The sequence below is a fragment of the Pongo abelii genome, chromosome 9, assembly GCF_028885655.2.
Source record: "Pongo abelii isolate AG06213 chromosome 9, NHGRI_mPonAbe1-v2.0_pri, whole genome shotgun sequence".
NCBI lineage: Eukaryota > Metazoa > Chordata > Mammalia > Primates > Hominidae > Pongo > Pongo abelii.
The window spans coordinates 55,825,490-55,848,251 of NC_071994.2; the positions used below are offsets into that span (position 1 = coordinate 55,825,490).

Below are 22,762 nucleotides of genomic sequence, written 5' to 3' on the forward strand. Positions count from 1 at the left end.
ACATTTATGCAGCCAAAAAACACATGAAAAAATGCTCACCATCACTGGCCATCAGAGAAATGCAAATCAAAACCACAATGAGATACCATCTCACACCAGTTAGAATGGCAATCATTAAAAAGTCAGGAAACAACAGATGCTGGAGAGGATGTGGAGAAATAGGAACACTTTTACACTGTTGGTGGGACTGTAAACTAGTTCAACCCTTGTGGAAGTCAGTGTGGCGATTCCTCAGGGATCTAGAACTAGAAATTCCATTCGACCCAGCCATCCCATTACTGGGTATATACCCAAAGGACTATAAATCATGCTGCTATAAAGACACATGCACACGTATGTTTATTGCGGCATTATTCACAATAGCAAAGACTTGGAACCAACCCAAATGTCCAACAATGATAGACTGGATTAAGAAAATGTGGCACATATACACCATGGAATACTATGCAGCCATAAAAAATGATGAGTTCACGTCCTTTGTAGGGACATGGATGAAATTGGAAATCATCATTCTCAGTAAACTATCGCAAGAACAAAAAACCAAACACCGCATATTATCATTCATAGGTGGGAATTGAACAATGAGAACACATGGACACAGGAAGGGGAACATCACACTCGGGACTGTTGTGGGGTGGGGGGAGGGGGGAGGGATAGCATTGGGAGATATACCTAATGCTAGATGACGAGTTGGTGGGTGCAGCGCACCAGCATGGCACATGTATACATATGTAACTTACCTGCACATTGCGCACATGTACCATAAAACCTAAAGTATAATAATAATAATAATAATAATAAAAGAAAAAAAAATAAAAAAATAAAAAATAATAAAAAAAAATAAAAAAGATCTTCGTGGATGCTTGGAACCCAACTGGTCTCTGTTTTCTACTTTAGGTAAAGAGCCACAGCTTGAGTGGGGTGGTTTTGGTGTCACATATGCTATCAATAATAACCACCGTTTTGGTGTCACATACACGATGAATAATACCCACCTGTGCAGAGGAATCACTGTGGACTACTCCTCGTTACATCCCATGCTCTTGCGATGGATCCCTCTCACCTGTTTACTGATTTCATTCAAATTCTTCAGCGACCACAGGACCCCGACTTGCCTTATCTATCCTGGTTCCTATCACTCTGCTTTACAGGCCTGGCCTGCTCGCGGCTCCTCACACCAGCGCTGCACGGCTCCCTCCACGCCTCTGCCCTGTCTCCTCCATCAGGCAGAACTAGCTTCCTCCATCTGTATCGGGCAAAAGCCTGCCCAGCGTTCAAGACCCTCCTCAGATGCCACCTCCAAGATTAGGCTTCTTCCTGACCCCTGAACCTGTAACACGCGCCACCATAACTCTCCACCTCAGCCCACATTCCCACAGCTCTCGCGACGTCCGGGGCCCTCAACATGGCGCTTCATTCTATTTTAGGGTATTTCCTGTTTGTTTCCTGCACAAACATTCGCGCGAGGCACAGCCCCGAGTGACCCGCGCACCAGTGGCCCGCGCTTCCAGCCGCACCGCCACAGGCCAGCGAGGGCAGCCTGAGCCGCTTCCCGCCCCCGCGGGGACTGTAGCCAGCCTGCAGCTCTAGAGGGAGGCGGTTCCACAGCGCGCCCGGCAGCCCCGCCACAGCCAGCACCAGCGCCTCCGGCGGGCTTTCCTCCCCTCGGGGAGGCGCCAATCCTCAGGGGCTCCTCGAGAGAGAGCCAGGGAGCAGCTGTGTGCGGACACCTTTCGGCCCTCTGCGGCCGCCGTAGCTCTCCGGCAGAAACGCGGATGTGGAAATCTCAGCCATTCAGGTTTTGAATCAAGACGAATGTGGGTTCTGGACAGACGTACGCTGTCAGCGAGTGTTTACTTCGCCTGCACTTCTGTTCCTCCCCGCCCTCGTGCTGCTCTGGGTCATATACTCGTCCTGAGCCGGCTTCAGCCTCTCAGCGCAGGAGTCCCCGGAGCCATGGCAGAGTACTCTTACGTGAAGTCTACCAAGCTTGTGCTCAAGGGAACCAAGGCGAAGAGGTGGGCCCTGCAGCTCCGGCGGGAGCCTCCTCAGTTCTTTTCGGATGCACTCCACCCCCGCGAATCCGGTAGAAGTCGTGGCGCAGAGACCCGGTTTTGTGGCCTCACAGGCTTCGCCCTGGCCACTGTCCAGGCAGGACGGAGGCCGGACCGCGGTTTCCCGAGCCTGTGCAGAGAGGAGCAGCCTCCCGCGCGTACGACCCTGGAAACAGGATAGAAGGGCGGGTGACCCTTGGCCCCGTACCCACGAGTTTGGGTCCCCCGAGGCATCTCTCCAGGCCTCTGCCTGGTGGTCTGCGTTAGTCTGATCTCGTAGTTCATGATACTAACTTCCTTTGTTAGGGATTATTCTTTTCTCCATTGTCTCTTCCTGGAAAAATTATTGATTAATTTTTTCTAAGCTAATATGTAGAGTGAAACCAGGATGAATCACACAGTGGTTGAGGTGTATATGGGCTTTGATTGTGATGTGGGCTCGAAACTACACTCTGTCATTTGCTAATTTTGTAATTTTTGGCAAATTGGTTAATATGTCTGAACTTCCATGTACTCATTAAGAGATCAAATATCTTTGAACCTCCGTTTACACATTTATACTTTCAGACCATTTTTTATACCTTTAGAAGACTGTGAGGATTAAATGAGAGAACATATATGCAGTAAATAAATTGAGCCAAATGTCAGGAGGAGGTCGTAGTGGTAATTTATTAGCTCTTTAGGAGAAAAATACCTGTGAACTCATATCACCGCTTCTTTTTTATCTGGCAGATTTGCCCGAGGTTTTCTGTACATAGAAATATTGAGCATTTCCTCCTGGTCTCCGTGATAAACAGAGGTTTTGATATTGTTAGGTGAGATGGAAAGAAAGTATCAAGGAGTGAGCTGAAGCTACTGCCCTTGAGAACCCTCTTGAGGAGTCTGGGCTCACGAAGATGCCAGAATAAGTCACAGGTATATCCTGAATGAATGTGAGATTTTTACTCTGTGAATTTCCTGTGAGGAGTGGTGAGTTATTTTCTGAAAACTTTATGATGAAAATGCAGACAAGAGTGTCTTAAGATTATCGTAATGATCATAATTAATGCTTATGTAGCACTTTCAATGTGCCAAGAAATTGTTGTAGGCACTTTGCACATTAACTTTTTTCAAATCGCTCTTGTTTTTTTATTTTTTTATTGCGATGTAATTCATAATTATAAAATTCACCCTTTTGTACAGTCAGTGGATTTTAGTATATATTCAAGAGGTTCAGCACTGTCTAGTTGCTCAGCATTTTCGTCATCTCAGAAGGAAATCTCTTCCTACCCATTAAAGCAGTCACATCCCATCCTCTCCCTCTCCTAGTCCTTGGCAACCACTAGTCTGCTATCTTTGTGAAATTGCCTATTCTGAATATTTCCTAAGAAATCATGCAACATGTGGCCTTTTGTGTATGGCTTTTTTCACTTATAACGTTCTTGAGGTCCATCATTGTTGTGACACTTGTTCCTTTTTATGGCTGTGTAGTATTCCATTGTATGGATGTATCATTTTGTTCATCCATTCATCAGTTGATGAACATTTAGGTTGTTTCCCCTTTTTGACTGTTGTGACTAATGCTAATGTGAATATTCTTACGTAATATTTTTGTGTGTGTATGTTTTCATTTCCCTTGGGTATACATACTTAGGAGTAAAATTGCTGGGTCATATGGTAACTCTTTAACTTTTTGAGGAACCACAAACTGTTTCCTGTAGAAGCTGCACCATTTTAAATTTCCTCCAGCAATGTGTGAAGATGCATATTACCTCTTAATTCTCACAATAGCCTTGAGAGTTAAGTTATTATCCTAATCTTTTAAGTGGGGAAACTGACCCACAGAGAGATTCAGTACCTTTTCCAAAAATCGCAGAGCTAAGAAGTGACAGAATCAGGATTTAAAATCTGGCAGTGTGGCTCTACAATCTGCTTTGAACTTTAACATAATATGTACAAAGCCTGAAGCAAATTCTCAGTACTGTATTTAAGAGGGCATAGCAATGTAAGTCTTCCCAAATAAATAATTTATAAATGAAACAGCTTAAAAGACTTCCAAGTCTCAATCTTACGATAATTATTTATCACACAAATCAATATACCTAAACTCATCTATATAAATTATGTCCTGTAGTAAGAAGAAAAAGAGCAAAGGTAAGAAGAGAAAAAGAGAAGAATATGAAGAAACCCAGCTTGATGATGTTGGTGAGTGAGTTTTCAGTGCTGTATTCTGAAAAAAGTTAACATTTCTTGAGATCTCGTTGAAAATATTTTCCTAGTTAGAAATTTATGATGTATTCATATTTGTCTTAAAGTGCTTAAATATTACCTACAGTTTAAATTCCATTTATTCTTTAGCACAGTAGATGCTACTGATGCCTTTACTTCATTGTCAGAACAGAGCACAGGAGAGAAGAATTACAACTCTCTGACTTAGTAGGCACCATTAGACTGCTTAGTAGCCAGAGATTCTGATACATAATTTTAAAGGTTTAATGTAAATGTTATTCAACCAAATATATTTTACAAGTTCTTTTCTTTGAACATGTATACATTTTAGTTATAGAAATCAGTTGTCTCTTAAACGAAGTATCTTCACAGGAAAAATCATTATTTTGTGAACTCTGAAATGAATGAAAATTTTAAATACAATGTCAGAGTAGCCTGTAAATGATACTAGAAATAAACTGACAAAAACACACTTAACCAGCCTATTTTCCATTTAGTTGTTTCCATACTTTTTTTTTCTCTTTTAAAACTTGGCAAGTTGCATTTTGAATCTTCATAAATTATGGTAGCTTAAAAAATATATAAAATATGGAATGGTATAAAGCTAATGTTCTGGAAGAATCATTGCTTTTGAAATGGCAAATCAACAATACTAAAATTAGGATAAATATCTAGGGTAGATATGTAGATGTGGAATTGCTGTGTCAAAGGATAGGTGAATGTTTAACTAAGTAAGAAACTGCCAAAAATTTTCTAAAGTGGTTGTGCTATTTTACCCTCCCACCAAGAATGAATTAGTGTTCCAGTTACATCCTTGCCAAGAGTCGATGGTGTTATCAGTCTTTTCTCCCAGTCTGAGTTTTACCTTTTCAGTTTCTTAATGGTGGTTTTCGGATGGACAGCTTTTTTTTTTTTTTTTTTTTTTTAGATGGAATCTCGCTCTGTCGCCCAGGCTGGAGGCCAGTGGCGCGATCTCGGTTCACTGCAAGCTCCACCTCCCAGGTTCACGCCATTCTCCTGCCTCAGCCTCCCAAGTAGCTGGGACTACAGGCACCTGCCACCACGCCCAGCTAATTTTTTGTGTATTTAATAGCGACGGGGTTTCACCATGTTAGCCAGGATGGTCAGAAGCTTTTAATTTTTATAAAGCTTAGTTTATTTTTTTTTCCTTTATGGTTACTGCCTTATCTCTGATCTAAGAGATCTTTGCTTACCCCAAAGTCAGGAAAATATCGTACATTGTCTTTTAGAGGAATCATAGTTTTAGTTTTCACATTAAATCTGTCATTAATCTCAAATTAATTTTTGGCATGGTGTGAGTTTGGTTTCAAGATTTACTTTTTTTTTTAACATCTTGATAACCATTTATGCCAGCACCATTTGTGTTTCCTTTTTCCATTAATCTAGTTTCGTATCTTCATAAAAAATCAATTAACTTTCTATGTATTGGTCTATTTCTGAACTCTGTTCTATCGATTGTCTGTATTTCTGTTGGTATAGTTCTCTTGATTGCTATAATTTCATGAAGTCTTGAAATCAGGTAGTGTGAGACCTCCAACTTTGTACTTACTATTAGTTTATTAATTTCTACAGTGAAGTCTGTTGGATTTTCTCAGAGAATTGTATTGAGTCCAGATCATTTGAGGGAGAATCAACATCTTAATATTGGGCCTCAATATTTCATAATTTTCAATGTAGCGGTCTTGCATGCCTGTTTAAAAATTTATTCTTAAGTATTTTATAATTTTACACTACTGTCAATAGAAGTTTTGAATTTGATTTTCCAGTTTTTTGCTGTTAGTACGTAGATCTACAATTGATTTTTTTATAGTGATTTTGTAGTCTCATAAGTCTGTTTCACTTATTACTTCTAGTGGTTTGTTTATATAGAAAACTAAGAAATTTGCAATTGTTTCCTGTGACTATCGTTTTACTTCTTCTTTCTAATCCTTATGTCTTGTCGTGCTTTTTATTGGTTTATTATTCTGTCCAGGACTTCCATAGTGTTGAACAGAAGTCGCGAGAATGGGCATAATTGCATTGTTTCCAGGTTTAGGCAGAAAGCTTTCAGTAGTCCACCATATGGTATGATGTCTGTAGGATCTACAGAGAAAACCTTTATCAAGATGAGGACATCCCTTTTAAACATTGTTTCTTGGGAGTTTTTATCATAACGATGTTTAATGCTGTCAAATGCCTCTTTCTGTATCTGTTGAGACGATTATACAACTTTCTTCATTCTGCCTATGAATTACATTGGTTTCATTTTCAACTTTTAAACTAACTTTACATGCCTGAGATAAACCCCACTTGGTTGTGGTGCGTTGTCCTTTGGGATATTGCTAGATTTCATTTCTAGGTTTTTTTTTTTTTTTTTTTTAAGATTTCTATATTGGTGTTGATGGGAGATATTGGACTTTTGTATCCTTTTCTTGTAATGTCTTTATTTGATTTTGGTGTCAAGGTGATATTGGGTGTCATAAAATTAGATGGGAAGTGCTGTCTCCTTCCCTGTTTTTGGAAATAGCTGTGTAAGATGGGTATGATTTCTTCTTTACATGTTTGATAGGATTTACCAGTGAAGTCATCTGAACCTAGACGGTTCTGTTTGGTTTGGTTTCAGTTCTTTGTGGGAGAATTAAGGTTTTTTAAGAGATATTTTCAGATTTTTCTGTTGTCAGTTTTGGTAATTTGTGTCTTTTAGGAAAATTTCCTTTAATCCACGTTGTTGGATTTATTGACATAAAATTGTTCAGAATATTCCTTTAATATCCTTTTAATGCCTGTACAATCTAATCTGTATTGCAGTCTCTTCATATTGGTAATTTGTGTTTTTTCTATTTTTTCCTGGATCACTCAGTGTAACTGGAGGTTTATCAATTCTTTATAAGATCACTTATTTTAGATCATTGATGATCTTTTAGTACAGGGGTATTCAAACTTTTAGCTTCCCTGGACCACAATGGAAGGAGAAGAACTGTCTTAAGCCACACATAGAATACATTAACGATAAGCTGATAAGCAAAAAAAAAGAAAAAGAAAAAAATCTCATAATGTTTCAAGAAAGTTTATGAATTTGTGTTGGGCTGCATTCAAAGCTGGCCTGGGCCACATGCAGCCCTCAGGTTGGACAAGCCTCTTTCAGTATTACTTATTTTCTCTTTTTTTCATTTTCTATTTCATTTATTTTCAGTCTTTTTTTTCCTTCCTTTAACTATTTTCAGTTTACTTTGCTCTTGTTTTATTGCTTCTTAAGAAGGAAGTTAGATCTCTTCATTCCACTTTAGTTTTAGTTATAGTCAACACATTTTGCTTTCATTTTCATTCCATTCAAAATATCATGTAGTTTTCCTTGTGATTTTTCTTTTCATGGACACTTGAGTTATTTAAAAGTGTATTGCTTTTAATTTCTACTACATAGAGATATTATAGGTATGTTATTTTTGCTGATTTCTAATTCATTTATAGTATAGTTGGAGAACATACTTTCTTAGTGAATTTCCATGTACACTTGAAAAGAATGTGTATTCTGCAGATGTTGGTTCAGGCCTTTTTTTGTTTTTTTGTTTTTTTTTGGAGATGAAGTCGCGCTCTGTTGCCCAGCAGGCTGGAGTGCAGTGGCAAGATCTCGGCTCACTGTAGCCTTCGCCTCCCAGTTTCAAGTGATTCTCCTGCTTCAGCCTCCAGAGGAGCTGGAATTACAGGCACCTGCCACCACGCCTGGCTAATTTTTTTTAATATTTTTAATAGAGGCGGGGTTTCACCACGTTGGCCAAGCTGGTCTCAAACTCCTGACCTCAGGCGATCCGCCCGCCTCGGCCTCCCAAAGTGCTGGGATTATGGACGTGAGCCGTGGCGCCCGGTGGTTCAGTGTTCTTTAGATGTCACTTAGATCAACTGGTGGAGCTTGTGACTATGCACATCTTCTGTGTCCTTACTGATTTTTTACTCATCCTACAATGTATTGAGAGTTATGTTAAAACCTCCAGCTGTAATTCTAGATCTGTCTACTTGAGCAGTTTTTGCTTAAAGTATTTTGAAGCTGTCATGTGTACACATTTAGGATTGTTAAGTCTTCCTTATAAATTCAGTCTTTCATTTTCATAACATTTTAACCTTTATTTCTGTTAAATGTCTTGATGCCTAGTTAAATTATTTGACCACCCTTTTTCACCTGTCAAGCCTGGGCCTTTTTTAGTTTGTGCTTATTTATTAGGTTTTTGCCTGTAGACTTAGACAGTGACTCTTACTCTAGGAAAGTCTCATCCTCATGGGCCTCAGCCACATGTTCTAGGTATACTTGGTAAATTCTTGCGACTGTGCTATGTCCCAAATTTGTGTGATCTCTGGCATCTCCAGTCAGCCCTCAGAAGTGCCAGCCACTCTGCAGAGGCCTTGTGGAGCCTGCTTGCTGTATGCACTACCCCCAGCCCTTGACCCCAGACCTGCAGAGAACTTTTGCATACACTTTTGAGGCCTCATCTGTATGTAGTTGCCTCTTCTCCTGTACCTTATTCTATAAACTCCAAACATGTTAGCACTGCAAGACTCTCAGCTTAGTGACAGTGACATTGCCTCGTTTTTGGAGGTCTCTACCTCTCTCTGTGTGGTCAAGAAACTGCCATTCGGCAGAAAACAGAAGTTTGTGTGAGATTTGCTTCCTGTGTTTTCCTGTTCTCAAATATCACAGTCCTGTTCTGCCTGTGTTCCAATCCCCGAAAACAGTTTTCTCAAATATTCTATCCAGTTTCAGTTTTCTCATTGGTCATCGTGGGAGGGCAAGTCCATCTCGGCTGGAAGAGGAAGTCCTTCTGTGTCTTTTTCTCTTTGCCCTTCCACCTTCTTTTGCATTGTAGATTTTCTAAATTTGCCGTGTAAGTAAGCATGTGTCTATTTGTGAAGGGAAAGAAAAAAAACTTTTAATTTTTTAAAGCTGTTCTGTTCGTTCCTCACAAGGATCTGAAGGGATTGGTAAATAGGAAGAAAGAAATTCTGTCTTACACATGGAGAATACCATGTGTGACATTAATAAAAATGAGCATGTCTGTAAGCAAAGAGTTTCACTGAGCTCTGCTAGATTCAGAAGCAATTGAACTTACAACATCGTAGTTTGCAAAACACAGATTTGATTTACCCAGGAACTAAAGCTAAGTAAGCTATGGGTTAATAGAAGGTCTGTGAAGGGTACTTAGACTACAGTAAGATTGGGGAAGAAAATTCCATTTCCAAATCTAAAATATATCATTCCTTTGTGCCAAGCAAATAATGAAGGCAGAGATTTAAAGGGGCCCTTAGAACAGAAGCACTGGGTTAGTCAGAAGGTGAGGTGAGCTGTCACACAGCCTTGATGCTAGAATGAGGGTGCCCTGGTAGTATCTTATCAGCCATGACACTGGTGCATCAGGCCTTTTTTTTTTTTTTTTTTTTTTTTTTTTTTTTTTGAGACAGGCTCTTGCTTTGTTGCTCAGGCTGGAGTGCAGTGACATGATCATGACAGTGCACGCTCGACCTCGTAGGCTCAAGCAATCCTCTCATCTCAGACTCCCGAGTAGCTGGGACCACAGTCTTCTATCACCATACCCAGCTAATTTCTTATTTTTTTTGTAAAGATGGGGGTCTCCTTTTGTTACCTAGGCTGACTTTGAACTCCTGGGCTTAAGTGATTCTCCTGCTTCCACCTCTCAAAATGCTGGATTACAGGCATGCCAGACATATGTAAACATTCTAAACTATGTGAAAATATGTGAAAAGCTTTATTATGCATTGTGAGACAACACAGCGGGAATATTTCACCATCTGCCTAAGGTTTAAAAGGAAATAACTTTAAGCATTTGTCTAAATAGCAAGTAATGTTTTAGAGCGGATTCTCTTAAATTCAGCTTGGGCGTCTGCAGCATATACACAGCTTGAGCTGTAACCTGACGTAGAGACAGGCAACTTCAGTGCCCACTGTTCTTAGGATCCACTGCTTTTTCACAGCTAAAACCCCCGAGTGGCACTGTTAAGTATTATGTTATGTTACTTTAGTCGTTAAACATATAAGCATACCTCCACAGTTTGAATGTAGGCCACTTGCCGAAAGTAGGCAGAATGCTCACATTTAATTCTTGATGATACTGTGTTTAGCTTTCTTGTTCTTTGAAATCTCATTGAGAAAAAATACTGGCATCTGCTCAAAGTAATTTCTTTTTCTGTTGACAATATTATAAGTAATGTTATTGTATCATTTCCCTACTTGGACAGAGTGTGAAAATTTTGAGGAGCTTGTCTGCCAGAAATTTCTTCTTCATTTGCAAAACATTAATGAGATATTATATTTAAATGATTTTATTTAATAATAAGTGTACTTGGTGAACGTGGCATAGAACATACAAAATAAAACTAATTTAAAATTATTAACTATTACATTTATAAGAAAGACTTGCTAATCATAACACTGTTCATAATGATTCTGAATAAAGCATTATTTCTTTTACTGAAAACAATTGTAGCTATAACTCCATCTTCTAAATTGTCATTAGTTGTATTGCTTTCTACTCGTCTTTAGCTGAAATTTTAATTTTGATTAATTTTCTTTTTCTCCATTGGTTTTGTGTGTGTGTGGAGGCAAAATACACAGAATATAGAATTTGCCAGTTTTTCTATTTTTACGTGTATACTTCAGTGGCATTTAAATGAATGCACCATTTTACCTTCCTACCAGCATTGCACAGGGTTTCAGTTTCTCCACATCCTGCCCAACATTTGTTTTTCTGGTTTTCTTGGTTTCTGTTTTTTGTTTTTTGTTTGTTTTGATAATAGCATTATAATGGTTGTGAAGTGGTATTGTATTATGGTTTTGATTTATATTTCCCTAGTGACTAGTGATGTTGAGCATCTTTTCGAGTGCTTATTGGCCATTTGTATATCATCTTTGAAGCAATGTCCGTGTATATTCTTTGCCCAGTTTTGAATTGTGGTGTTTGTCTTTTTGGAGTTCTCTATATAGTCTGGATATTAATTCCTTATAATGTGTGTAGTTTACAAATATTTTCTCCATTCTCTGGGTTGCCTTTTACTCTGTTGACAGTGGTTCTTGATGCACAAAAGTTTTTAATTCTGATGAAGTCCAGTTTGTCTATGTTTTCTTTTGTTGCCTGTGCCTTTGATGTTCTATATAACAAATCATTGCCAAATTCATTGTCGTGCAGCTTTTCCCATTTTCTTCTAAAAGTTTTCTAACTTTAGCTCTTACATTTAGGCCTTTGGTCTATTTGAAGTTACTTTTTGTATTTGGTGTTAGATAAGGGTCCAACTTCATTTTAGGTAAAATTTTATGTATTTTAAAATTGATTATGAAAAGCATGAAATGTTTAGTTAAAAGAAAATTTTGTGCAGTGGAATTAACTGAATCTTTAAAACCTTTTCATTATGGAAATATCCAAACTAATCCATACATAGAAGAATATAATGAGTCCCCATGTGCCCAGGCCCCAGCATTAATTATCAATATTTTGCCAATCTCGTTTCATTTACTTACTCACCCACACACACATTAATTCCTAGAAAATTTTAAGTAAAATCACAGATATTATGTCATTTTACCCATAAGTACATAAATGTACATTTCTTAACGTGGTATGTATTTCTCTCATCACATGTTTTGTTCTTTATTTTTATACGTTATTCTATGTCATTATCAGACCTGGTAACATTAACAAGAATTCCTTAATTTGTCATATCCAGTTGATGATTGACTCATTTCCACTCTAGTTAAAGTACAATTTAGGAGTAGGTTTGAGGATATTTTTTAACATTAAGATATAAACTTTTATAACAACTGTTAAAATAATTTTTGCTAGAGTCTAACATTTCTATTGGCAAATTGGAAATTAGTATACATAGACACAGATTGTGCTCGTTTTGCTTTCAATCTAAAATCATAGTTAAGATTACTGGCCGGACGCCGTGGCTCACAACTGTAATCCTAGCACTTTGGGAAGTAGAGGCGGGTGGATCACGAGCTCAGGAGTTCAAGACCAGCCTGGCCAATATGGTAAAACCCCGTCTCTACTGAAAATACAAAAAAAAAATTATTCGGGCATGGTGGCAGCTACTCGGGAAGCTGAGGCAGAGAATGGTTTGAACCCGGGAGGCAGAGGTCGCAATAAGCCAAGATCGCGTCTCTGCACTCCAGCCTGGGTGAAACAGTGAGACTCCGTCTCAAAAAAAAAAAAAAAGATTACTATGCTAGAAAGTCTTCCTGTAGAGGTATTTTTAAGAAATATTATGATAGGCATTGCCTCTGGAAAGCAGGTATGAATATATGGCTGGGGTCTATCATGAGAGAGACCGTTCTCCATATATCAATTTGTATCTTACATGTTGTCTTTTGTTTTGTTTTGGTCTTTTTTTGAGACAGGACCTTGCTCTGTCACTCAGGCTAGAGTGCAGTGGCATGATCATAGCTCACTATAACCTAGAACTCCTGGGCTCACGTGATTCTCTTTCCCAGCTCCCCGAGTAGCTGGGATTACAGGCATACACCCCCATGCCTGGCTGTATGTTGCTATTTTGTATTTTAAAAACCTAATTCTGACTGTGCTGGTAGTGGCATGAATCTGTGCACATACATGCAAACAAGTACATGTAAAACTGGTGAAATCTGAATAAGCTTCATGGATTATATCAATGTCAGTTTCCTGATTCTAACAATGTATGATACTTATGCAAGATGTCATCATTGAGACAAAGCGAGTAAAGGATATGTGAGATCTTCATAGTATTTCTTATGACCACCACGCGATGTGAACCACCAGCCATCCAGATGAAAGAAAACCCAGCCCTTGTGACTTGACTAAGATGTTAAATCCATGTTATCAGCACGTTTTTAACTGGATGTGATATAAGGTTAACATATTTTGTAATCATTGTATTTATAAATATTTTGTCTAAATGTTATGGTATTCCAAGTTTTCCAAAAGAATCAACCAAATACACGTTATAAATAAACATTTTATTTGTTATGGGAGATAAGCTAACCAAATTTATAACCCAGATTTAGATACACAAGAAAATCAGTTTTTAAAGTTTTGTTTAATAGAAAGCAGTGTAATAAATCAAACATTAAACAACTAAAAATGTATATGAATATTTATTTTCACACACAAAACTCCCTCAGACATCAATTCTAAAATTCAAAACACCAAAGGCATTGTATATACCTTTTCATGTTTTCTAATTCTGAAGAAAATAAATTTTACTTAAAATGCTAATATTTGAATAAAGTATGCATTCATAATTATGTTCTTGTCTTTAAAGTTAATTTTTCAAACAGAACTAAACAGTTTTATCTTCAGTAGATCTTTTAGAAAGGAAGCAATCCTACCTCATCTAATTAGAATTTAGTCCTACTAGGAAGATACACTACAAATATTTATTGTAGTAATCTTTGAATAGTAAAATGAAAGGTGATTTTGGTTTCCTTTTCTATATGTTCTTGTATTATATTTTTCACGTTCTTCTCTTAAGTTCTTTTCTGTGATTTTTAAATCAGGGAGGAAAAATTGATTCAGTCTAAACACTTAATGTTTCTTCTACAAGAAGTATCCTCATGGCTATTCTGTTATTTTGTTTCACTTAGGGGAAAATGGTTTTATTGGCCTCAGACAGCTGCTTTATTAGATGCAATGAAGCAGGAGACATAGAAGCAAAAAGTAAAACAGCAGGAGAAGAAGAAATGATCAAGGTAATGATGACATTTTATACGGATGACTGCATTCATACATGCAATGTGACTGTATCTCTTTAAAATGTTAAATCATCATTTACTGTCACTTTAAAGATTTAGTTAATAGCTTTTTATAATGTGTTGTTTCAAATAGACTCATTTTTAATTATAAATCCCATAATTGATGGCTTGTTTATACAATGTGGTAAAGAAATCAATGCATCTAGGAGCTACCTTGCCATTATCTCCAAGGATTACTATCTTTTTCTGGTAGTTCCACATGCTCTTTTTAAGCTTTCATTTTCTTGTTTTCTTGCTTGTATTTTAAAATCTAATTTTTAAAATAGATAACATGTACACGTGATCCAACATTTTTAAATAAAAGCATATGAAGATGAAGACATATGCCTGCCATGCATCTTACTCACCTGTGTCCCAGCTCCTGTTCCTCTTTCCCTTTGTTTTTTTTATGGCCTCCTAAAACTTCTTTATAAACATATGAATACATTTATAATTTTCAACTTTTTACACTAAAGGCAGCCTCCTCTCTAGTCTTCTCAACTTTTGACTTTTTTTTTCCTTAAAATTGTATCTTGGAGAGTTTTCTACTATTAGTTTGAATGCACAAAATTTTCTCTTTTTCTTGCTTTTCTTCTCTTTCTCTCTTTTAACAGCCACATAATATTCCATTTTAGGGATGTACCTTAATTTATGTAGTCTTTTATAGATGGAAATTTAGGCTGTTTCCATTCTTTTGCTCTTATAAACAGTGCTGCAGTACATAACATTGAATATGCATCAATTTGTAGATGTGCGGGTGGACCTGAAGATAAATTTCCAGAAGCAGAATTACCAGGTCGGGGTATACGCATTTGTATTTATGTAATGCTTGAGCTTCTGTGATGATAATCACTCTATGAAACATAAAAAATCATAGCAGAACTTCTGGGGCCTTAGCCCTTACATTTGAAAAATATTTTTATTAATAGTACCCGTCTTCTTTGCATTAGGAGAAACATGAATCACATAAAACATGATTTTTATTTTATTTTTAAAATGTGTTTGCCTCACTAAGCTGGAAATAAAAGTTCCTTATTACAGGCTAAATTCCCTCATCCGTAGTCAGACACGTTATCCATTCCACCAGTGGCCTGTGCCCTCCCTAATCCTACTGTTTGTTTTACATCATTGTAAAAGTTAAACAGACATCTTCATATCAAGGTGAAATTCTAAATAATACTGTTAATATAACCTAGATAAATCAGGTAGTTAACTGGAATTTGATGAAAACATTTAAGGCTTAATTTCTTAGACTCACAAAAGCCACTGATCCTTAATGACAAACATGTTCCAGGATGTGTCTAAACAATAACTCCCCCTTCTTGACACATGGCTTTTCTGTGTCTTGGCATTCCATCCCAGTACTGAGCAAGGCACTGATCTTTAATCATAAACATATACCAGGATGTGTCTAAGGAATAACTCCCCACTTCTTGACACGTGGTTTTTCTGTGTCTTGGCATTCCAACGCAGTACTGAGCATCGTGAACCTTGCTTTGTTTGTCTCTGTTGGGAATCACACGTTGCATCCAGTGTGACCCAGATTTGCTGGCATTGTGGGGGCCAGAGTGGAAGGCTCTAAGAGAGGGGGCAAATGTCTTTTCTAAAATGCCCTTCATTCTTATAATTAGAGCATAAAAATTTACGTTACATTTTTCTCTACTGCCAGTGTAATTTAAAACCATCTCTCAATTCTCTGTACGAGCTTCATGTTAGATTTCCAGTCATATGTTTGATTTTCTTTTTAGAATAGTCTTGATTTCAGTTAATTTCAAATCTAAAGCTCAAACAATTTCAATATAAAATGTAGATATTTTCTTACAGTTAGAGAAGTGAAATGCTATATTTTTTCATTGCATGCATCCGGCACATGCGTAGTAGTCTTGAATTTCCATAATGCCCCTGTGAGGTGGATGTGAGCTCAGCCTTACAGACAGGAAGACAGCCTCTGACCCTCCTTACATCCTCGTGGTTTTTGTCAGTCAGTTCATGGAAATCACAGTGATTTCAAGGTGTGGTAAGACAGGATGTGTACCCAGACTCAGTTGACTCCAGAGGCCACTCTCAGTATTTCATAGCACATTGCTTCTCAGGAAACAGGTCATTGAGGAAATGCAGATGGGTTGGTGACTTACATTTAATTTAATTTATTTATATTTTATTGTATCATGTTTAAATTTTTTTCATCTGGATATCATCACAAAAGTGTTATTGAATGCAACAATTGCAAATATATGTGCAGTGCTTTGCACTTATGCAAAGACACAAAGATACACAAAGATTGCATTTTTCACTATTTAAAGCAATTTTCGGATGAAATACAAAGTTTTCTGGGTCTCTTTGGTTAGTCAAGTACTTGGAAGCTCTGAACAGTGATTATTTAGCACTCTTTTCATACCATTTAATTGCAGGCTGCCCTAATTAATCTCTGTCAGCCCTTCACCTTTAGGACCTTGCCTCGTCTACCAGAACACAGATCCTCTTACTAAAGGTAGCATTGTGTTACAGGCCCTAGCAGGGAATGTTTTGAGGTCTGGGACCCCTCTAATCAAAACTGTCACAAAGAACTCAGTGGCACAATCACGTTTTTTGTCATCACTTTCTAAGCAGCCCTGGAACTGGACTCTGACCACAGAGGTCCCTTAGGAGACATGAATCCTTACCATTGCCCATTGCCTCTTCTGTGGGTGATCCTAATTGTTGAATGCAGATTAATTAACTTATGACATGTGATAGTAAACATCTATCCAACTTAGGAGGATATAAGAAGCTACTAAAAGAGGTGGGTTCCAATTAATTAAAAACAAGTTGTGTAATGTTAAAAGTTTTAATAGTTTGGTAATAGTCTGTGCAATGTAAAAGAGCTATTGATCTTTCAATCTGATCAAATGACACTTGTCTACTAGGGATAATTTGATCCTAGTGTATTCACTTGGACGACAAAATTAAATTAATGATTGCTTTATTGCCTAGCAGCATCTGATGTATAAAATGTTTCTGAAACAATTTTGTCTGTAGTGTTTCTGACACAAGGGCTGAGAAGGAAGCATGTGATAGCACTTACTCATATAGATTATATATATGAAGTAAAAACACATAGCCAGAACCTGTCTTTTTCTGAATATAGTTGCTCAGTTAATTTTTTCTTCTGCATAAGTAATCATCTCGAATGTTCTTATGTGATATGTAAAGTGGGGAAGGTGGAAGATAAACATATAACCCATTGGATTCTCTTTTCCAATATCTAGATTAGATCCTGCGCTGAAAGAGAAACCAAGAAAAAAGATGACATTCCAGAAGAAGACAAAGGAGATGTAAAACAATGTGAAATCAATTATGTGTATGTATGCATTTCCTTTTAGACCTACAGATTTGACAGTGAAGTGCTTCTCAAAGTGCTTTCAAAATAAATTACCTAACTAGCTGGGTATGGTGGTGCATGCCTGTAGGCCCAGCTACTCAGGAGGCTGAGACAGGACGATTGTTTGAGCCCAGGAGTTCAAGGCTGCAGTAAGCTCTGATCATCACCGCATTCCAGCCTGGGTGACAGAGCAAGACCCTGTCTGAAAAAATGAAAACTGATGGACAAGAAGAGGCAACATAATGTAGCCTCTAGGACAGAGCACTGAGCTAAATGCTTTTCTTTTATTGAGGGTTCAGTTTTCCTAATCATCCTACCAGCTCCCAAAGCTAGTCACTCGCGTTAGTCAATCTCTCTATTCATTCATAGAATGGGCGTGATGCCAGTCAAAGGCTGTGCTATGGCCAGGACAGAGGGGACTCCAGCCAGCATGCCCTAATAGAAGTAGGGGCTTGTGCTACCCAGTCAATGAGTGGCCCTCCTCTTGAGAGGTCACGAAGGTCATCTTTGTTGTTCAAAATCTCCAGCTCATTAAAAAAAATACAATTAGACTTTTTTTTCTCCCTCAAGATGGAGTCTCGCTCTGTCCCCCAGACTGGAGTGCAGTGCCACAATCTCAGCTCATCGTAACCTCCACCTCCCAGGTTCATGTGATTCTCCTTTTTCAGCCTCCTGAGTAGCTGGGACTACAGGCGCACGCCACTATGCTCGGCTAATTTTTGTATTTTTAGTGGAGACAGTGTTTCACCATGTTGGCCAGGCTGTTCTCGAACTCCTGACCTCGAGTGATCTGCCTGCCTTGACCTGCCAAAGTGCTGGGATTGCAGGCGTGACCCACTGTGCCTGGCCTATAATTAGACTTTTTTAATAAGTGAAAAAGAAATTAACAGTATTTATAAATTTAATAGTAAATATGTATAATCAGAGTTCCAGGTATTTTTCAATGAAGACATTTTCTTTGCAGAAAGAAATTTCAGAGCTTCCAAGACCACAAAGTTAAAATACATAAAGAAGACAGTAAAATTCCTAAAAAGGCTCAGAAAGATGGATTTTTGCATGAGATGCTTCTGGACAGGTAGCTATTTATTTACTTATTTCCACTATTTTCAGTAGCCAATAGAAATGGCATGTAGAAAACCTATATTCTCTTAAATTACTGTAGTTTTCACATTTTTGTCTTTATTTCTAATTTATGAGTGTGGCAATATTACCTAGAGAGGACATCATGAGTTTGGGAAAATACTGCCAAGAAAGAATATCTAAAAATTATAACCGATTCTAAGTATATACTTAAAGAAATTCAAGTTTGACTGTATCTACTTCATAAATTTATCATTATCTTTTTATAACTATTAGAACCAGAGTTAGAAAGAAGCAGTTTGACTAATATAAAAAGTATGTGGATTCTGTTAGAGTAGTTCAGGATCCTTAAAATAAGCAAAGATCAACTAAAAAACTAAGTATAAAAGCTAAACAAGTGAAATAGAAGCAGTTTTATTGTAAGATTTGGAAGAGTGCAGGATGTTTATCATAGCACATTATTAATATTTATTACTCTTCCTATGTAGATAAGTAATGTCCTAGATTTACAACATAGAAAAACAGACGTTTAGCTGTGAGTGTACAAGTATAAATCAGTTAAGTGCCAGATTATGATAATCACCAGCCGCTCATTCAAGTCCTATGTTGCAAATTTACTCTTACTCTTTTTTTACATTACTTGATAAAGGCAATGCTTAATTACATATTTCCTGTTAACTAGCTGGTAGAATTCATACCTAAAGTCAGTAAATAATGTTAAGAATTTTTTTCCAGCTTTGCAAATGAATATGTATCTAGTTGTAAGAAATCAAGAAGAGGTTATAAAATATAATCAGGATGTGGACTCTAAAACAGAATAACCCTCTATGTCCTGTAACTTTTATCACTTGTAATAATACAGCATTCTCACCCTGTTAAATGGAAATTTAGAGCACCCTTAAATTCTGGAATAATTAAAATTGCTATTTGGATTGAAAAAGCCCTTAGACAACATTTATTAAATATTAGGAAAAAACTTTTATAAGATTAGAATCCATTTTTTATAGAAACCAAATTTAAAAGTATACATATTTTAATATAAGTGTTGTGGTAATACAGTAACCAAAACTGAGCACACATTTTTAAAGCTTTTATATTTATTAGCAGTTGAATATATATGGCATGTTTTACATAGATTAATTTTACTATTTTTCTTTGTTTTAACAGGAGAGTGAAGTTGAAACCGACAGATACTGCAAATGACTGGGATTTTTGTTTCTGCCTTATCTTTTTGTGTTTTTTTCTGAATAAAATATTCAGAGGAAATGCTTTTACAGAGTTCTTGAGTTGTTGTGAAATTGTTGTTTAGCTAGTAGCTAGTTTAACTAGGATTAAGCAAGTTTAATCAGGATCATTCATGGATGTACTTTTGAGCTAACTACCGTTTTTCATATGGAAATGAAACTTACGGTACACACTTAACGTACCAAAGAATTATTTTCTGGATTTCCTGTCCTGAAACATGAAGTGTACTAGAAACCAATTCTTCCTGCGCTACTTGTGCAATCTTTCTTACTGGATCATAATCTTACTTTACTTTATACAACAGATGCTTAATCAGTGCCTTTAATAGGAAGTTAGAAACTCCCATTCCAATCAACAAGGCTTTGATTCTACCTCCTAAGTACTACCCAGGTCACAGACAATCCAAATATCAGAACTAGGGGGCTGGGCAGTGAGGACAAATCATCTATTAGAGAGTGGGACAGAAAGTGGAAACATTACAAAGAAGCAGGTAGGCTCAGAAGAGAGGCGAGAGTAGTACTGGGAAAACTCCCTACTGAGGACAGGTTTGCCAGAGTGGATATGTATGTGATGCTTTTGTCCTCGTGGGCTGGAATGGAAGCTGATAAAGAAGTTCAGACGCTACATGTTGCTTAGGTCTGCTTTGTTGAAGCCTGTCTGTTTCAGAGTTCCTAAACACAATATTCCCATGGCATCTAATCCCAGTGAGAGCTCCAAATCCAGGCTGTGTATCAGATGCCACGGGAAATTCTGCCTCAGGACTGAGGTTGGTTCAAGCATCTGGATGATGTCAAAAGTCCACGTTGTGTGCTGGCCTAACCTGAAAGACCCTATCTAGTCCTAGCCTTTAAATTCCTTCTGTCAGCAAATCTAGAGTTACATGGCATCTGTACAAGCTAGGTAGCTGAGGCATGGGATCAGCCCTATAAAGGAGCTTTTGAAGCTTTTGTTGTAGGTCTAGCTTCAACTTGGCACTCCAGTTCCAATAGCTGGACATTCTCTCATCGTGTGTTCTGATCCTTGGATTGGGAACAAAGTAACCATTCTGATCCCACAAAGCAGAGGTTCCGGTTCCCAACTCGTGACTATTTTGCCTCCCAGGGGACATTTTTGGTTTTCACAACTGGAATACGGTGTTAGAGGGTAGAGGCTAGGGATGCTGCAAAGCATGTGGCAGAATCCTGTTCTGCCCAGAATGCTAACAGTGCCAAGTTTATGGAGCCTTCCCACCCAGGGGCTTGTTCTATTCCTTGCTTCTCTCAGCTCCCTAACCCTTAAACACAACAGTTCAAATCTATATGCATAAGCATCTCCTAGGGACCTGAACGTTTCCAATATCGACTACTGAGACCCATCCGTAGAGATGTAGGCTTAGGAGGTCTAGGATTGGGCTCAAAATTTGCATTTTAACAAGTACTCCAGTCATTCTGAAGCAAGCGATGCAAACCACACAATGAGGAAAACCGCCTTCAAGAGACTGAAACTTGCTTGCCAACACTAGCTTGGTATCTGAGACCATCTGCCTGCTGACTGGCTTTCCTGTCACAAACTTTCTGCACGTAGGCAACGGGTGTTACTGGACTCCATGTTAACTCGTTCACCCCTATGTTCCTTTGGTTCCTGTCCCCAGTGCAGCGAGCAGAACTCATTGCAGATCTTGACAACAGAAGTTACAGATTTAAAATAACTTGCCTGTTCCCGTGGACTTTATCCACTAGTGAAGGAGGACAAGTGGACCAGGGGAGAGGGTAGGTGGGGGCGCCTTCACTATTCCTCCCATTCAACTTTATGCAAACCCCAGCTAGACCACTGGGAGAGCAACGGAGGTTAAGAATGACTGCATCTAAATATTGTCATCTGGTCCACTCTTCTTCCATCTTCTACAAAATGATATGAGTTTTGTATAAAGCACTACTGAAACCAAGATAAACTCTGGCTTAGCAAGCCCCTGACGGATCACTCTAGTAATCTTATCAAAACCAAGATTACCTAAAAGCACTAACCAAAGGAAAAGCTCCCTCAACCCAACCTATGACTGCTCACATTTTTCAGATTGAATCATTTCAATTGTATTTTAAGGTTCATTGACTCTTTACCACCTCCAAGCTGCTCCTGAACACAATTGATTATTATTTTTTAATTTTGAAATCTTTCTCACTTCTAGAATTTCCACTTGAGCCTTTGTTATTATTGTAGTTTCTTCTATTCTGCTGTGATTTCCTATCCATTTATTTTAAGGGTTTTTGGGGTTTTCATTTTCATAAGAATTACAATAACTACTTTAAAAATCCACACTAATTGCAACATCTTGGTCATCTCGAGGTCAGTCGCTATTGATTGCCTTTTTCTTTGAATATGTTTCTTTATATGTTTGATATAATGGGATTGAATTCTGAAGATTGTAAAACAAGGTTTTGTTTTGTTTCTCTGAAAATTTTGTTAATTTTTGTTGTATTAGTTGTATTTTGTTTGATTTTTTTCTATTGTATACTTTACAATATAATTTCCTCCAATGATTTTAACATTTCTATTTCTCAAAATATTTATGTTTATGTTAAAAATTATACAAAGTAACTTGGTGCAGTGACTCCCATCTGTAATCCCAGAACTTTTAGAGGCCAAGGCAGGAGGGTCACTGGATCCCAGGTGTTGGAAACCAGCCTAGACAACAGCGCAAGACACTGTACCCACAAAAAATTATTAGGGTGGTGCATTACTTTCAATGGCATTACTTTCAATGGCAAAGCCCCAATTACTCTTGCACCAACCTGATAAAATAAATAAGCTGGGTATGGTGGTGGCGTGTGCCTGTGGTCTCAGCTATTTGGGAAGTGAAGGCAGAGGTGGGAGGATTGCTTGAGCCCAGGAGTTCCAGACCAGCCTGAGACCCTGTCTCTATGAGAAAAAAAAAAAATTAGCTGGGCCCACGTACCTGTGGTACTAGCTACTTGGGGGGCAAAGGCCGAGGTGCCAGAATCACTTGAGAACAGAAGCTCAAGGCTACAGGGCATTGTGATTGTGCCTCTGCACTCCAGCCTGGGTGAT

At 37.9% G+C, this 22,762-nt stretch overlaps 1 protein-coding gene across 5 annotated transcripts; it reads left to right on the forward strand.

Annotated features, from left to right (window-relative positions):
• Nucleotides 1-1,633: 1,633 nt before the first annotated feature.
• On the forward strand, nucleotides 1,634-22,232 carry LOC129048672 (protein FRG1-like). Of its 5 annotated transcripts, none has more exons than XM_054524589.2 (7): nucleotides 1,634-2,018; nucleotides 2,870-2,969; nucleotides 4,168-4,238; nucleotides 13,885-13,989; nucleotides 17,280-17,371; nucleotides 18,357-18,467; nucleotides 19,640-22,232. In XM_054524589.2, the coding sequence occupies exons 3-7, from the start codon at nucleotides 4,212-4,214 to the stop codon at nucleotides 19,779-19,781; spliced, it is 477 nt and encodes a 158-aa protein (XP_054380564.1). In that variant the 5' UTR covers nucleotides 1,634-2,018; nucleotides 2,870-2,969; nucleotides 4,168-4,211; the 3' UTR covers nucleotides 19,782-22,232. The 5 variants fall into 5 exon arrangements, 4 of the variants coding, with proteins under 4 accessions (XP_054380564.1, XP_054380566.1, XP_054380563.1 ...); XR_010141870.1 differs by adding an exon at nucleotides 12,976-13,151 and having other exon boundaries at nucleotides 1,656-2,969; nucleotides 19,640-19,738; XM_054524588.2 differs by having other exon boundaries at nucleotides 1,673-2,018; nucleotides 2,787-2,969.
• The last annotated feature ends 530 nt before the right edge of the window (nucleotides 22,233-22,762 follow it).